We start from the raw sequence: 18,473 nt of genomic DNA on the forward strand, positions 1-18,473 counted from the left end.
TGTTAACAAACTATAGTTTTGGCAAGTCGGTTAGGACAGCTACTTTGTGCATGACACAAATAATTTTTCCAACAATTGTTTACAGACAGATTATTTCACTTATAATTCACTGTATCACAATTCCAGTGGGTCAGAACTTTACATACACTAAGTTGACTGTGCATTTAAACAGCTTTGACATTTCCAGAAAATTATGTCATGGCTTTAGAAGCTTCTAATAGGCTAATTGACATAATTTGAGTCAATTAGAGGTGTACCTGTGGATGCATTTCAAGGCCTACCTTCAAACTCAGTGCCTCTTTGCTTGATATCATGGGAAAATCAAAAGAAATCAGCCATGACCTCAGAAAAAAATTGTAGACCTCCACAAGTCTGGTTCATCCTTGGGTACCACGTTCATCTGTACAAACAATAGTACGCAAGTATAAACATCATGGGACCACACAGCCGTCATACTGCTCAGGAAGGAGACGCGATTTGTCTCCTAGAGATGAACGTACTTTGATGCGAAAAGTTCAAATCAATCCCAGAACAACAGCAAAGGACCTTGTGAAGGTATTGGAGGAAACAGGTACAAAAGTATCTATATCCACAGGAAAACAAGTCCTATATCGACATAACCTGAAAAGCCGCTCAGCAAGGAAGAAGCCACTGCTCCTAAACCGCCATAAAAAAGCCAGACTACGGTTTGCAACTGCACATGGGGACAATGATCGTACTTTTTGGAGAAATGTCCTCTGGTCTGATGAAACTAAAATAGAAATGTTTGGCCATAATGACCATCGTTATTTTTGGAGGAAAAAGGTGGATGCTTGCAAGCCGAAAAACACCATCCCAACCGTGAAGCACGGGGGTGGCAGCATCATGCTGTGGAAGTGCTTTGCTGCAGGAGGGACTGGTGGATTTACAAAATAGATGGCATCATGAGGAAGGAAAATTATATGGACATATTGAAGCAACATCTCAAGACATCAATCAGGAAGTTAAAGCTTGGTCGCAAATGGGTCTTCCAAATGGACAATGACCCCAAGCATACTTCCAAAGTTGTGCCAAAATGGCTTAAGGACAACAAAGTTAAGGTATTGGAGTGGCCATCACAAAGCCCTGACCTCAATCCTATAGAAAATGTGTGGGCAGAACTGAAAAAGCATGTGCGAGCAAGGAGGCCTACAAACCTGACTCAGTTACACCAGCTCTGTCAGGAGGAATGGGCCAAAATTCAGCCAACTTATTGTGGGAAGCTTGTGTAAGGTTACCCAAAATGTTTTACCCAAGTTAAATAATTTAAAGGCAATGCTACCAAATACTAATTGAGTGTATGTAAACTTCTGACTGAAATAAAAGCTGAAATAAATCATTCTCTCTACTATTATTCTGACATTTCACATTCTTAAAATAAAGTGGTGATCCTAACTGACCTAAGACAGGGAATTTTTACTAGGATTAAATGTCAGGAATAGTGAAAAACTGAGTTTAAATGTATTTGGCTAAGGTTTATGTAAACTTCTGACTTCAACTGTATATCTCACTGGTCATCCCCAAAGCCAACACCTCCTTTGGCCGCCATTCCTTCCAGTTCTCTGCTGCCAATGACTGGAACGAACTGCAAAAATCTCTGAAGCTGGAGACTCTTATCTCCCTCACTAACTTTAAGCATCAGTTGTCAGAGCAGCTTACTGATCACTGTACCTGTACACAGCCCATCTGTAATTAGCACACCCAACTATCCCCATATTGTTATTTATTTTGCTAATTTGCACCTCAGTATCTCTATTTGCACATCATCTTCTGCACATCTATCACTCCAGTCTTAATACTAAATTGTAATTATTTTGCACTATGGCCTATTTATTGCCTTACCTCCATAACTTACTACATTTGCACACACTGTATATAGATTTTCTATTGTGTTTTTGACTGTACATTTTGTTTATCCCATATGTAACTCTGTGTTGTTGTTGTTTTTATCGCACTGCTTTGCTTTATCTTGGCCAGGTCGCAGTTGTAAATGAGAAATTGTTCTCAACTGGCTTACCTGGTTAAATAAAGGTGAAATAAAAAATTTAAAAAATCTCCTCAGCCTTCAAGTCGCTCCAGGGGGCCAACGTGTTCTCCAAGCTGGATCTACGGAACGCCTACCACCTGGTGCGGATACGGGAGGGGGACGAGTGGAGGACTGCCTTCAACATGGCCAGCGGTCACTACGAGTATCTGGTCATGCCATTTGGCCTTACCAATGCTCCAGCTGTGTCACAGGCCCTGGTTAATGATGTTCTCCGCGACATGTTGAACCGGTTCGTCTTCGTCTACCTCGATGACATCCTCGTCTTCTCCTGCTCCGCCCAAGAACACGTGTTCCACGTCCGACAGGTCCTCCAACGCCTCTTGGAGAACCAGCTTTTTGTGAAAGCGGAGAAATGCGAATTCCATCGCTCCACCATCCCCTTCCTGGGCTACACCATCCCCTTCCCGATCCCGGGAAGTTGAGAGCAGTGGTGGATTTGCCCCAGCCTACGTCCAGAGTGCAACTTTTCCCGGGATTCGCCAACTTTTATCGCCACTTTATCCGGGGTTACAGCACCCTGGCTTCCCCCCTGTCTGCATTCACCTCTCCCAAGGTTCCATTCACATGGTCCCCAGCTGCTGACCGGGCGTTCCGGGACCTCAAACACCGTTTCACCACTGCTCCCATCTTGGTTAGATAACCGGATGTTTGTTCCTGACCAAGGCTACAGTTACATTTACAATTGAGGAGAGTAGAATTAAATGCATGATTGTCAAGAGAAGTACTAGGTCTGTTATCCTCACCACTATTGAATAGTTGCACATTTTCCCCGCTCATGCTGTGATTAAAATCTTTTTTTTTTTTTTTTTTTTTTTTATACTTTGTTTATTGAATTTTCAGTACCAGCATTTAGTAAATAATTGCACTTGAAAGTTATTTGGTATGAATATGGAACAACAATTTGAAGACAACGATACAGCAAAACATAGAGAAACAGACATGAAAGAAAAAATAGACATTAAATACATAAATAAGATAAAACACAAAAAAAAAAAAAAAAAAAAAAGGGAAAATATCTGTTTTGATCCAGTTGTTATAGGTCAGCTAGCACAGTTATTACCATCCTTAACATCCGAGATGTCGTATATGCACATACCAGGCTTCTTACATCATCAATATATAAATATACATCACTCTGGAACTGCAGGGAAATGTATTCTTTTAACATAAGAAAAGAAGGGAGCCCACTTTGCATAGAATTTGTCTACAGACCCATTGAGTGTCTGTTTTATTTTCTCCAACTTTATGCAATTCAAAATAGATTTAATCCAAAGAGCATGAGAAGGGGCTGCAGAGGATTTCCATCTAAGTAAAATTAATCGTCTCGCTAACAACGTGACAAAGGCAATTACATCCTTATTCATTTTGGTCAATTGTATTGTGGGTAAGGAAACTCCAAATAATGCAATGAGAGGGTCTGGCTCGATCTGTGTGCCGCTTAATTCTGAGAGTGTGTTAAAGATGTCTTTCCAGAAACCAACAAGAGATGGGCAGCACCAAAACATGTGCACATGATTAGCAGGGGACTGGTTACATCGAACACAATTAGGGTTCACATCCTTGTAAATTTTTGATAGTCTTGCTTTGGTCCAGTGGGCCCTATGAATGAGTTTGCATTGGATGAGGCCGTGTCGAGCGCAAATAGAAGAGCTATGTACCCTTTTGAGTGCCCCTTCCCATAGTTCATCAGATATTTCCTCACCCAGTTCCTCCTCCCAAGAGGATTTGATATTGTTTAATGAGATGGCTTGTAGTGAGCAAATTTGACTATAGATTATTGACAATGTGCCTTTCTGGTTAGGAAGTGGGGTGAGAAATGTGTCGAACTGTGTTCCACCAGAAAGGTTGGGGAATCCTGGATCTATGCTGCGGACGTAACTCCGGACTTGTAGGAACCTAAAAAAATGATGTCTGGGGAGACCAAATTTAGCTGATAATTGTTGAAACGTACTAAATGTATTGTTAGTGTACAGATCTCTGAATCTTTTAATACCGAGATTAGACCATGTTGAGAAAGCACCATCAATCATAGATGGGGAAAAGCTGGGTTTGAGGCTACCGGAGCCAAGGAAGAGGTTGTTTGAAACCCAAAGTGGCGCCTAAATTGATTCCAGATCTTCAATGTTGTTTTGACACATGTATTATTGGTGAAGGAGGAGTAAGGGCCTGTAATAGAGGAGTGAGCGAGGGAAGACAGTGATGCCGGTGTTGACGAGGCAGCCTCCATCTCCAGCCAAGTTGGGGTTGGGAATATCACTCTGCTCTGCAACCAGTACTGAATGATCCTAAGGTTAGCGGCCCAATAATAGAATCTGAAATCTGGTAGAGCTAGACCGCCGTCTGGTTTGGGCCTCTGCAAGAGCTGTTTTCGCATCCTAGGAGGCTTTTTGTCCCATATAAAGGGTAGAATTAGGCCGTCGATCTTTTTGAAAAATGTATTGGGTAGAAATATTGGAAGGCACTGATAGAGGTATAAGAATTTAGGGAGAGTATTCATTTTAATAGAGTTAATTCTAGCAACTAAGGAGAGGTGTAGCAAAGACCACCGTTCCAAATCGTCCTTAGTACGGGTTAAGAGAGGAGCAAAGTTGGCTTGAAAAAGGTCTTCAAACCTAATTGTGACATGTACCCCGAGATAAATAAAACTACTGTGAGCTATTTTAAATGGCAAGTTATGTAAAGGGGATTTTTTTGCAGCCATGTTAAGTGGCATCAATTCACTTTTACTGAGATTTAGTTTATACCCTGATAAGTGACCGAAGGATGCGAAAGTGGCAAGGGCAGCAGGGACAGAGACAGAAAGATTGGATGTGTATATTAATAAATCATCTGCATATAAAGACAGTTTGTGTTCGTGCCCGTATCTGACTATGCCTTTGATGAGGGGGTTGGAGCGAAGTGCTATTGCAAGTGGCTCTATGGCGAGGGCAAACAGTAAGGGACTTAAAGGGCAACCCTGACGTGTCGATCTTTGCAAAGGGAAGCGATCTGATTGAGTGTTATTAGTCCTGACAGAGGCTTGGGGGATGAGTACAGAAGTTTTATCCAGGTCATGAATTTGGAGCCAAAGCCAAATTTATTTAGAGTGTAAAAAGGTATTTCCATTCCACCCGATCAAACGCTTTCTCCGCGTCCAGGGATATAATGGCTTCAGAGGTATTGTCGACAGAAGGATTGTATATAATATTAAATAATCTTCGGAGATTGAAGAATGAGTGTCTATTTTTATAAATCCTGTTTGATCCGGAGAGATAATTGATGGGAGGACTGTTTCTAGCCGCGTTGCCAGAATTTTGGCTAGAATTTTATAGTCCACATTTAGCAGGCTAATTGGACGGTATGATGCACAGTCAAGAGGGTCTTTGTTTTTTTTTAAGAATAACACAAATGGTTGCTTGAGTGAGAGTATGTGGGAGAGCACCATTTACAAATGCATCATTGTACATTTCAATTAGAATAGGGGCTATTTTGGTGATAAACTTTTTATAAAACTCTGTCGGGTAGCCATCAGGCCCTGGGCTTCTCCCAGATTGAAGGGATTTGACAGCGTTAGACAGTTCTTCAACAGTGATCGGCTGCTCTAATTTTTTAACCAAATCCCGGCCGACCGAAGGCACAGATAGTGAGTGGAAGAAATTATCCAATTCCAGTGTATCCGCTTTACTTTCAGAGGTATATAGAGACTGGTAAAATCTCTTGAACTCCTCATTGATCCCCCCAGGATCTAATGATATCCCAGATGATGTACGAATTTTTGTAATCTGAGATGATGATGATTGTTGACGTAACTTGTGAGCTAATAATTTACTGGCTTTATCTCCTTGTTCATAGTAAGTGCTCCTAGACTTGACAAGCATTTCAGTAACCTGGTCTGTTAATAGTGTGTCAAATTCTGCTTGCAGAGTTAAACGTTCCTTATAAATATCCGGGGATGGTGAAACGGCATAAATGTCATCTAATTGGGCAATACAGCGTGTTAGCATAGATAACCTATTCCTTTTCAATTTGTTCTCATGTGCGGTGTAGGAGATAATTTCACCTCTGATATAAGCTTTCAAAGTTTCCCAGAGAGTAGACGCAGAGATGTTTGGGGTTCTATTTGTAATCATGAAAAAGTCGATTTGACTCAAAACAAAATTGACAAAGTGTTCATTACTGAGCAGTTGAGTTTTTAGTCGCCAAGGCGGTCGCTGATTGTCAACATTTTGAAAAGCTACTTCCATAGTAACAGGGGCGTGGTCAGATACAACAATTGGGTTATATGAACATGAAGATATGGAGTGGAGGAGCCGGTCATCAACAAGGAAGTAGTCTATGCGCGTAAAAGTGTGGTGAACCGATGAGAAAAAAGAGTATGCTTTCCCAGCTGGATTAACCATTCTCCAAGGATCTGAGACTGCGAGTTCAGACATAAAGGTTCGAACAACTCTAGCTGAGGTTGATAAGGTGGTAGGTTTAGTGGAGGATCGATCCAATTGTGGGTCTAACCAACAGTTAAAGTCACCTCCTAAAATCAACATATGGGTGGACATATCTGGGAGTGTAGAGAAAACCGATTTGAAAAAATCACCATTGTCCCAATTAGGAGCATAGATATTAACAAGAAGAACCTTTGTATTGAGCAGCCTACCACTGACAATTATATATCTGCCATGGGGATCTGCGATCACCTTAGAACATGTAAAAGGTACCGATCTGTGAAGTAAAATAGCCACCCCTCTCGCCTTACTCTGAAATGAGGAATGGAACACCTGACCCACCCATCTGCACCTAAGACTTGAGTGTTGTGATACCTTCAGATGAGTTTCTTGGAGAAAGATGATGTGAGCTTTCAAATGATGAAGATGGTGTAGCACTTTACTACGTTTAACTGGGTTATTTATGCCCCTGCAGTTCCAAGTAAGAAAATTAAAGCCATTCCCTCCAGCAGTATGGGCTACACTAGGCTGAGTCATATCTTAAGAGAGAGAGAGGATGTGTAAAGGACAAGGTACAATGTAAACTGAAGATCTTAGTTGAACCTAAAAGCGCAAATGTAAAAAACAAAGACAAACGAAGAGGCACAAAAAACATATACAAACTATATACAAATAGAGAGTGAACAAACCCTTCCCTCACACCCGCCCTTGCCGAAGCATCTCCCCAAATGAGATGCAAGCAAAACCCTAAATACGAAGAAAGTTTAGAGCTAAACATGATAACTCTTACTCTGTGCTACCTAAGATTAGTGACCATTTAACTAGAGTAAGCCAAACATGGATAGAATGGTCCCCAATAGAGTCTAAGGAAAACTATCGTCGATTAAGAGAGGTTTAACCTCGACGCAGATGGTAAATGATCAAACTGAAACAGCCATGCAGACCCCCAGATATTGGCATTAGAGGCGGCAAACCTGGGCTGGAAATAAAGAGATAAAAAAGAGAATGACATTCATATGTCGATGAACCCAGCAAAGATGGCTTCGTTAGTCACCCATTCGGCCTGCTAACTAGCCTGCTAGGAAGACCAGCCAGCCAACCATTTGTTACACACCATGCGGTACAACAGCCGCTTTCACGTTCTTGTTGATGAAATCTGCCGCTATAGTCGGGTCCTCGAATCTGTGCATGGAGCCGTCCGGTAAAGTCAGTCTCAAAACCGCAGGGTAGATGAGGCCGAACTTCACGCCCGGGCAGGCGTGTAGTTGGCGTTCACAGCTCCAAAGCTAGCCCGCCTCTTAGCCACAGCTGTTGTGTAGTCCGCAAATATCGAGATTCTTTTACCTTTATGTAGAAGAGGGGATGCTTCTCCCGATCTTCTCAGTATGTCGTTGCGGACGTGAAAGAAATGCACCCTGATGACAAATGGTCGTGGTGGTTCTCCATCCCTGGGTCGGCTACGCAGAGTGCGGTGAGCCCGGTCTAGCAATGGCTTCTCCTCTAGCCCGAGCAGCTCCTGAAGTAGCTGGGCCATGTACTCCGTGGGCCTTGGGCCCTCCACTCCCCTCCGGTATTCCCAGTAGACGAATGTTGTTCCTCCGCATTCTACTTTCCATATCTTCGCATCTATTATCGAGGAATGCCACCCTAGTTGTCAATGAGCCGACGTTAGCCTCTAGCTCGCTAATGCGAGTGCTGTGGTCTGTAGCACCTCGCTCCAAATCTGATAAAGTCACCCCATGTGCGTCGAGCTTATTCTGTATACTCTCTATAGATTTTTTAAGCTCGTCTTTGATCGTTGATATCTCTGACCTGAGATTGGTAGAGAGACAGTCAATTTTTCCGAAAATGTCGGCTTTGAGGGTACCTATCACGGATTGCAGCATCTCCACAGTCAGTGTTTCCGTGGGGCCGGCATTGGCAGCGTTCGGTGGCGGGGGTGAGTCGGGAGAAGTTGCAGGCTTGTTGCGGCCTGCTCTTGCAGACTCTGTTTTTGGTCGGGTTGATGTCATTACGAATTTAAATTTATTAAACTTGAACTGAGTTGTTTATGGGTCTCTTCAGACGCCTGGGCAAACAGAAATGTATGCAGTTTTGCAAAGTTAAATATATAAATTTGGTCACTAACTCAGGAGCGATAGGGAGACGCGTGCTACATCCTTGGCTTCCAACAGCGCCCCTCGTGATTAAAATCTTAACAGTGACTTCCATTTGCATCACCTCTCCTATTACTATACTCTGAATGGACAAAATAGATTTGACAGAGGGGTGTGTGACTCTCTTAGCTGCAATATCTCAGTTCCTCAAAGAAAAGGCCTTAGGATTGGTTTGAGAAGAAGAGAGGGGTGGATACGGTCTACACATTTCACATTTCAGTGGCCTTTTTCTTATCGCCTCAGATGAGCAATCTCTGCAAGCTGAGTTGAAATCGTCTGCCCTATGCTTCACACTAATAGATTTCAATGGGCATATTAATGATTGAAAATACTATATTATATTTTAAAAAATCAAAGAGGAGTGATAATGACACATTTGAATTCTGATATGCAAGACTGGAGGGAGAATGTGAGGGGCCGACATGGCAAAATTAAATCTGAATGCTGTCTGATCAATTCTGACATGCACTTCAATCTCGGTAACATCCGTCTTCTTTTATGTGATTTTAAATGTCTCCCACTGTCTGTTCATGTGGACAGAAAATTACTGTTAGAGAGTGATGGAGCACCTTATCAGCACTGTGAAGTAAAGCATTGATCCAGAGTTTGTTTTGTCCATTTGGGGCGTTAGGGCTGGGGACTTGGACATCAATGGGACTAATAGTGAACGTGAACTAGGTGCTGTATTGGGTCATGAAATCGGAGGGCCTGCATGGTCCATTGCCATGGCCTTTATCTTTTGATATATAAATACCATTGGATTTTGTGTAATTGGGAGTTTCTAGAATGTTCGAACTTCCAACACAAAACTTCCAACACAAGCTCCTCGGTTCTGGAGTGGGCCCACTCCTCCAGGCTTGCCTGCCACCCGGGCTCCTGTTGGACCCTGGCCTTTGTGCAACAACGCTTTTGGTGGCCTACCATGGTTCCTGACGTCTCCGCGTTCGTCGTCGCCTGCACGATCTGTGCGCAGAATAAAACTCCTCTGCAAGCTCTGGCTGGTCTCCTCCAACCTCTGACTGTTCCTCACCGTCCCTGGTCTCACATATCCCTGGACTTTGTCACAGGTCTTCCCCCGTCTGATGGCAACACCGCCATTCTGACAGTTGTGGATCTGTTTTCCAAAGCCGCCCACTTCATTCCTCTCCCCAAGCTATCCTCCGCCAAAGAGATGGCCCAGCTCATGGTGCAGCACGTCTTCCGGATCCATGGACTCCCAGTGAACATGGTCTCCGACCGGGGTCCTCAGTTCTCGTCCCGGTTCTGGAAGGCGTTCTGCACACTCATTGGGTCGTCGGCCAACCTGTCCTCCGGTTTCCACCCTCAGTCCAACGGCCAGTCGGAGCGAGCCAACCAAGACCTGGAGACGACTCTGCGCTGCCTGGTCTCCGCCAACCACACCACCCGGAGTCAGCAACTAGTGTGGGTCGAATACGCCCGCAACACCCTTCCCTGCTCTGCCAAGGGTCTTTCGCCCTTTGAGTGTTCCCTGGGTTATCAGCCCCCGCTCTTCCCGGAGCGAGAGGATGAGGTCGGCATACCCTCGGCCCAGATGTTTGTCTGCCACTGTCGTCGTACCTGGAGGAGAGCCTGGTCGGCTCTTCTCAAGACCTCATCCAAGTCGATGACAAGCGGACCGCCACCGGACTCCGGCTCCCCGGTATCATCTTGGGCAGAAGGTATGGCTGTCCTCCCGAGATCTGCCCCTCCGGGTGGAGTCCCGCAAATTTCCCCCCCGGTTTATTGGCCCTTTCCCCATCTCCAAGATCATTAGCCCCTCTGCTGTTTGTCCTCTGTTGCCCCATACCCTCCATATACATCCCACGTTTCATGTGTCTAGGATCAAACCCATGTCTCACAGCCCTTTGTCTCCTCTTTCTCAAATTCCTGTTTTCTAGTTTTCCCGGTTTTGACCTTTCTGCCTGCCCTGACCCTGAGCCTCCCTGCCGATCTGTACCTTTTGGACTCTGATCTGGATTACTGACCTCTGCCTGCCTTTGACCTGTCGTTTGCCTGCCCCCTGTTTTTGTAATAAACTCGTGTTACTTCTACACTGTCTGCTTCTGGGTCTTCTCCTGAAACGTGATATTTCCATCAGTGGATGTCAGTTTAACTCGTTTGACTGCTATGATTAAGCAATAAGGCACGAGGGGATGTGGTATATGGCTAATATACCAAGGTTAAGGGCTGTTCTTAATCATGACACAATGTGGAGTGCCTGGCTGTTAGTTGTGGTATATACCATAAACCGCCGGGTGCCTTATTGCTTAAACTGGTTACCAACGTAATTACAACAGTAAAAATTATTTTTTTGTCATACCCATTGTATACGGTCTGCTATACCATGGCTTTCAGCCAGTCAGCATTCAGGTTCGAACCCCGTTGATAATTGTAAATAAATCCCTTTTGCGCATGTGCATAACTATAGGTAAATCCGACAGGAGAGTTTGAGTGATGAAAGTTAGACAGAGGATCTCAATATCTGAGCAAGAAACACTTGGACAAACTTAACAAAACGAACGTTAGGCTATTTTTTGGCAATTCTGCCATTATGTGCCAGATATGAAGACTGCAAACAGCTATAAATGGCCAATTTGCAAGATTGACTTGTAATTTCAATAGGCATAGGCTACAGACTCAAATCTGGGTTTATGATTGTAATTAAAGTTTGCCATGGTTTGCTTTGACAGATGCAGGGAGCATATAGCACCTGATAGGCCTACATCTTATTTCAGATAGTATACAGTAGCCTAGGCAAAATTTAGGCAATATGTAAACTGAACGATTTAGCAGCTTGCTTAGTTCAAATTAACAGACTAATTTATTCAACATGAATAGAGAGTCGATTTCCAGGTAAGAAGCGCTTGTGTTGCCCAATAGCCTGCTGAAATAGGCAACTGAGAATGACGTCGTAATTTCAATCACTGAATTAAATATGAATAATATGTATATGAACTCAATATGCTTGTCAACAACAGCCAGTGTTTTTTTATTTATTTTTTACCTGTAGCCAAATCTGACTGACTGTTACCGTCAATCTAATGCGTTCCAACAACTGATCGGCAATTGCGATAGAGCTTTGATAACTTCCAATTTAATTAATTAAACATGGCCAATAATAATTCCATAATAAGACAAGGATACAACAACAATACACTGAAGTTATAGAATATTTATCAAATTTGTTTGCCAGCTCAAGGTAGGCTACATACACACTTCGCACTTTTTGATTTGCAATGACTCGAGTGAAATAGTAATTTCAACATATTTATTGTATCAAATGGTAGCCTACAGTAGCCTACAATGGCATATACATTAATAGGCTACTTGATGGCTAACATATGCAAATGTATCATTCACCACATTTAATGTCAGTTTCTTTGAGGACTTTTCCCCATAACAGAAACACACAAGGGAGTTATATAACGTCCATTTCAAATTTCCACACGCATAATGACAAGTTAAATAGCCTACCTACAGTGTATTTAGTCAGCCACCAATTGTGCATGTTCTCCCACTTAAAAAGATGAGAGAGGCCTGTAATTTTCATCATAGGTACACGTCAACTATGACAGACAAAATTAGAAAAAAAGATCCAGAAATTCACATTGTAGGATTTTTAATGAATTTATTTGCAAATTATGGTGGAAAATAAGTATTTGGTCAATAACAAAAGTTTCTCAATACTTTGTTATATACCCTTTGTTGGCAATGCCACAGGTCAAAAGTTTTCTGTAAGTCTTCACAAGGTTGTCACACACTGTTGCTGGTATTTTGGCCCATTCCTCCAAGCAGATCTCCTCTAGATTAGTGATGTTTTGGGGCTGTCGCTGGGCAACACAGACTTTCAACTCCCTCCAAAGATTTTCTATGGGGTTGAGATCTGGAGACTGGCTAGGTCACTCCAGGACCTTGAAATGCTTCTTACGAAGCCACTCCTTCGTTGCCCGGGCGGTGTGTTTGGGATCATTGTCATGCTGAAAGACCCAGCCACGTTTCATCTTCAATGCCCTTGCTGATGGAAGGAGGTTTTCACTCAAAATCTCACAATACATGGCCCCATTCATTCTTTCCTTTACACGGATCAGTCGTCCTGGTCCCTTTGCAGAAAAACAGCCCCAAAGCATGATGTTTCCACCCCCACGCTTCACAGTAGGTATGGTGTTCTTTGGATGCAACTCAGCATTATTTGTCCTCCAAACACAACGAGTTGAGTTTTTACCAAAAAGTTATATTTTTGTTTCATCTGACCATATGACATTCTCCCAATCCTCTTCTGGATCATCCAAATGCACTCTAGCAAACTTCAGACGGGCCTGGACATGTACTGGCCTGGACATGTACTGGCTTAAGCAGGGGGACACGTCTGGCAAGGCAGGATTTGAGTCCCTGGCGGCGTAGTGTGTTACTGATGGTAGGCTTTGTTACTTTGGTCCCAGCTCTCTGCAGGTCATTCACTAGGTCCCCCCGTGTGGTTCTGGGATTTTTGCTCACCGTTCTTGTAATCATTTTGACCCCACGGGGTGAGATCTTGCGTGGAGCCCCAGATCGAGGGAGATTATCAGTGGTCTTGTATGTCTTCCATTTCCTAATAATTGCTCCCACAGTTGATTTCTTCAAACCAAGCTGCTTACCTATTGCAGATTCAGTCTTCCCAGCCTGGTGCAGGTCTACAATTTTGTTTCTGGTGTCCTTTGACAGCTCTTTGGTCTTGGCCATAGTGGAGTTTGGAGTGTGACTGTTTGAGGTTGTGGACAGGTGTCTTTTATACTGATAACAAGTTCAAACAGGTGCCATTAATACAGGTAACGAGTGGAGGACAGAGGAGCCTCTTAAAGAAGAAGTTACAGGTCTGTGAGAGACAGAAATCTTGCTTGTTTGTAAGTGACCAAATACTTATTTTCCACCATAATTTGCAAATAAAGTCATTAAAATCCTACAATGTGATTTTCTGGAATTTTTTTTCTAAATTTGTCTGTCATAGTTGACGTGTACCTATGATGAAAATTACAGGCCTCTCTCATCTTTTTAAGTGGGAGAACTTGCACAATTGGTGGCTGACTAAATACTTTTTTCCCCCACTGTACATCTGGTAAAAAGTTGTCATGACATGCTCGCGTGCTGCTCTGTCTTCTCACTCACGTGACTCAGCCAATAGTGGACTAAACTGCATGCTGCAGTGCTTTCTCAACACAGACACCCCACGGCCCTCCCCACCACTCACTCACTCATCAACAGCCTGCTCACTACCTGACAGTCAGCTGCAGCAGGTCACACTGAAATATACACTACCAGTCAAACGTTTGGACACACCTACTCATTCAAGGGTTTTTCTTCATTTTTACTATTTTTTACATTGTAGAATAATAGTGAAGACATCAAAACTATGTAATAACACATATGGAATCATGTAGTAACAAAAAAAGTATTAAAGAAATCAAAATATATGTTATATTTGAGATTCTTCAAATAGCCACCCTTTGCCTTGATGACAACTTTGCACACTCTTGGCATTCTCTCAACCAGCTTCATGAGGTAGACACCTGGAATGCATTTCAACTAATAATAATAAATAATATGCCATTTAGCAGACGCTTTTATCCAAAGCGACTTACAGTCATGCGTGCATACATTTTTACGTATGTGTGGTCCCGGGGATCGAACCCACTACCTTGGCGTTACAAGCGCCGTGCTCTACCAGCTGAGCTACAGAGGACCACAACTAACAGGTGTGCCTTCTTAAAGTTAATTTGTGGAATTTATTTCCTTCTTAATGTGTTTGATCCAATCAGTTGTGTTGTGACAAGGTAGGGGTGGTATACAGAAGATAGCCCTATTTGGTAAAAGACCAAGTCCATATTATGGCAAGAACAGCTCAAATAAGCAAAGAGAAATTACAGTCCATCATTACTTTAAGACATGATGGTCAGTCAACACGGAAAATATCAAGAACTTTGAAAGTTTCTTCAAGTGCAGTCACAAAAACCATCAAGCACTATGATGAAACTGGCTCTCATGACGACCGCCACAGGAAAGGAAGACCCAGAGTTACCTCTGCTGCAGAGGATAGGTTAATTAGAATTAACTGCACCTCAGATTATAGCCCAAATAAATGTTTCAAAGAGTTCAAGTAACAGACATCCCAACATCAACTGTTCAGAGGAGACTGCGTGAATCAGACCTTCGTGTTCGAATTGCTGCAAAGAAACCACTACTAAAGGACACAAATAATCAGAAGAGACTTGCTTGGGCTATGAAATATGAGCAATGGACATTAGACAGGTGGAAATCTGTCCTTTGGTCTGATGAGTCCAAATGTGAGCTTTTTGGTTCCAAAGGCCTTGTCTTTGTGAGACATTTACATTTACATTTAAGTCATTTAGCAGACACTCTTATCCAGAGCGACTTACAAATTGGTGCATTCAACTTAGGATAGCCAGTTGGACAACCACCCCCTTTTTTTTAAACGGGTAGAAGGATTACTGTTATACTATTCCAGGTATTCGCAGAGACGCAGAGTAGGTGAACGGATGATCTCTGCATGTGTGGTTCCCACCGTGAAGCATGGAGGAGGTGGTGTGATGGTGCTTTGCTGGTGACGCTGTCTGTGATTTATTTAGAATTCAAGGCACACTTAACCAGCATGGCTACCACAGCATTCTGCATCAATACGCCATCCCATCTGGTTTGCCCACAGTGGAACTGTCATTTGTTTTTCAACAGGACAATGACCCAAAACACACCTCCAGGCTGTGTAAGGGCTATTTGACCAAGAAGGAGAGTGATGGAGTGCTGCATCAGATGACATGGCCTCCACAATCACCTGACCTCAACCCAATTGAGATGGTTTGGGATGAGTTGGACCGCAGAGTGAAGGAAAAGCAGCCAACAAGTGCTCAACATATGTGGGAACTCCTTCAAGACTGTTGGAAACGCATTCCTCATGAAGCTGGTTGAGAGAATGCCAAGAGTGTGCAAAGCTGTCATTAGGGCAAAGGGTGGCTACTTTGAAGAATCTAAAATCTAAAATATATTTTGATTTGTTTAACACTTCTTTGGTTACTACATGATTCCACATGTTTTATTTCATAGTTTTGATGTTTTCACTATTATTCTAGAATGTAGAAAACAGTAAAAATAAAGTAAAACCCTTGAATGAGTAGGTGTGTCCAAACGTTTGACTGGTACTGTATATAGATGTGACAATTGCCTGCTAGGGTGAATTTCCATTTAACTATCTTGTGTCGATAAAAACCGTTGGACTTAATGATGTCACTCCAGTGGGTGAAGTGTTTCCATTACCCATTTAGGTAAATTGCACATTAATAAATTGGCGACAGCCTGTATGCCCTCCCACCTATCTTTTTCATGTCTCAGGTAGGCCGCAAAAGCCAGGATGGATAGTATGCAATAATTGACTCATATTTGCCATATTCAAATAATTCTCATGTGCCAACATATCGCCACAGTCCGTGCCATGGTGAAACTTGCACTCCTGTAGATCTGAAATAATTGGATGGTGAAACTTTCCAGCCAACCAGAAAAGCAAGGCGAAGCAATTCAGGCAATCCTCTCTCCCTACAATTTCACGTTTGTGCTGCACCCGATCCTATAGCTGTACAACAAATCAGCAATCTTTTTGCTAGCTCACCCGAGTGGTGTTGATTGACAGTTTGCTGGTCCAATCAGAGGGTTGAGTGTGCATTTCACTAGCCAATCTGTTGCACGTTTGTTTTGCAAGGGTGATGCTGCGGCTACTGTTTCTGGCTGCGTGGAGAGTAATCCACGGAGACTCTGTGCCACAAAATGAGTGACAAAACGTTACAAAACCTGGCCAAATAATTTCAAGTCATCAGTCTCAAGTCAAAGTCGAGTCTCAAGTTATTTTATTTTCTATCAAGTTCAGTTTCAAGTCATCAAATGTGTGACTCGAGTCAGACTCAAGTCTAAGTCATGTGATTCGAGTCCACAACTATGGTTTGTTGCATTGGGGTGCTATCGCGTTAATGCTGCATTGTAAGTAAAAGGAGAACTAAAGGGAGTCTGTTTTTTGAACATACATTTTCAGTACTTTGCCATGTTTTTTTAGCAACCCTTTAGACAGGTCTTAGTGGACCTAATTACAACTAGGACTAGTGAATGCAACTCTCTGGGAGACTGTTAACATCCTTAAATCCCAGATACCTCCGGCTTGGCACATGGCTTTTTCCACGACTCCAACTCCACCTAAGCTAGGCCTTCTGTATCAAGTTAAGCCTTGGTGTGTCAGCAGCACGGGAGTGAGTTTCGGTGAGTGCCCGTCAAAAGCGCAGGCGCCAAATCGATTTGCTCTTCATATGTTGCTGACAAGCAGTAGTTCAGTAAACTCGCCCCACCCCACTATTCAGAAGGCAGGGGAGCGCTGGTCCGAGGAGGGGAGTTAAACTGAAGTATTTAAATTCACTCTCAAACACACCGACTCTCTAGTGCACACCTAACCACCCACCCACAAACAAACACACTCTGACTCTATTTCTCAGACACACACACACACACACACACACACACACACACACACACACACACACACACACACACACACACACACACACACACACACACACACACATAAAGACACTGACGTACCTGATGTGATTAATGATGAGGCTGGCGGCAGGAATGAAGAAATCATCCACTCTATCAAAGTGTCTGCCGACCGGCTGGGTGTGGATGGCATGGTGGGACACACTCCCGCTGGCCTGATTGATCACCTAGCACCACACCAGGAGACAGGGGGAGGAGGGAAAGGAGGAGAAGATGGGGGAGATATTTAAGGTGGGCCTCATTAATTATTCACTGTGTTTGCCTCCTGCATCGCTTCTGACACGAACTCACACTGAGAGGAGAGGTCCTGTGTGTGCGTGCGTGTGTGCGTGTGTGTGTGTGTGTGTGTGTGTACCAGTGTGCGCATGCAGGCAGGGTAGCCTTAATTATGCCACAATGCACTAGAGAGACTGGCACCTCCTAACAATCCAAAAGCAGTGCAGGCTAATACGTTGTATTGAGCTATAAACAGAAAATGCCACCTAGTACTTTGCCATTTGGTAAAGGGTTGTTGGCAAAACTTGGATTGACAGTTGATAATGTATCCCATTGGAAGAATAGTAATGAATATTAGTGTTCCGAAAATTTCACATCACAGTGTTTTCATGCCATCTCATAACACATAAAATAGTATTGTCATTAAACAGTGAGTTTACACTAAATATTGTGTATTTCACATGTATACACCCACTTTTATAGATCATTAGTATCAAGACGGTATCAAGACAAACACATAACACTACTCTATATAGTGTATTTTGGTGTGATGTCAAACAGTCACCTGCAAAGTAGGGAAGTTCCTCTCCATGTCTCCCCAGCTGAGGACCCACACCTTGTCGTGGGATTTGTCATAGTGCAGCTTCACTGGGTAAGGGTCTGTGCTCACCGTCTGAAAGCACACACACAAAAACAAACCTCATATAGCACACTGCACTTACCTAGTCCGATCATTTGCTTTAGCCTTCCTGGAGTGCCAGATGGACAGGGTTTGCACTTTTGGGTCTTTTCCATTGGTTACATAACGTCAGGCAAGCTCAATCAAGCACAGCTTGACGCAAGCACAACTATTTGAAGACAGGTCTGCACTTAAAGAGCAACTCAGGACAATTCAACACGGTCTGTAGACAGATATACTCTTTGACGCTCGGCACGGTGCATATCACAACTTTCCTTGTTCGCTAATGCATTGGATTTGACAGGAAGAGTCAAGTTTTCCTTTTTAACAAGACAAAGGGGAGGCTCGCCTTTTTT

The 18,473-nt window shown here is 43.2% G+C and overlaps 1 protein-coding gene across 3 annotated transcripts in view; it reads right to left on the reverse strand.

The window, feature by feature from the left end:
* LOC121535497 (follistatin-related protein 5) overlaps positions 1-18,473 on the reverse strand; it is a 208,275-nt gene that overhangs the window by 9,462 nt on the left and 180,340 nt on the right. For all 3 annotated transcript variants that reach the window (XM_041842636.2, XM_041842645.2, XM_041842653.2), the window contains 2 exons: positions 18,004-18,111; positions 17,265-17,389 (listed from right to left, as the gene is read on the reverse strand). In XM_041842636.2, the coding sequence (XP_041698570.1) occupies positions 17,265-17,389; positions 18,004-18,111 (233 nt within the window). The remainder of the gene's footprint in view (positions 1-17,264; positions 17,390-18,003; positions 18,112-18,473) is intronic.

The sequence above is a fragment of the Coregonus clupeaformis genome, chromosome 2, assembly GCF_020615455.1.
Source record: "Coregonus clupeaformis isolate EN_2021a chromosome 2, ASM2061545v1, whole genome shotgun sequence".
NCBI classification, from domain to species: Eukaryota; Metazoa; Chordata; class Actinopteri; order Salmoniformes; family Salmonidae; genus Coregonus; species Coregonus clupeaformis.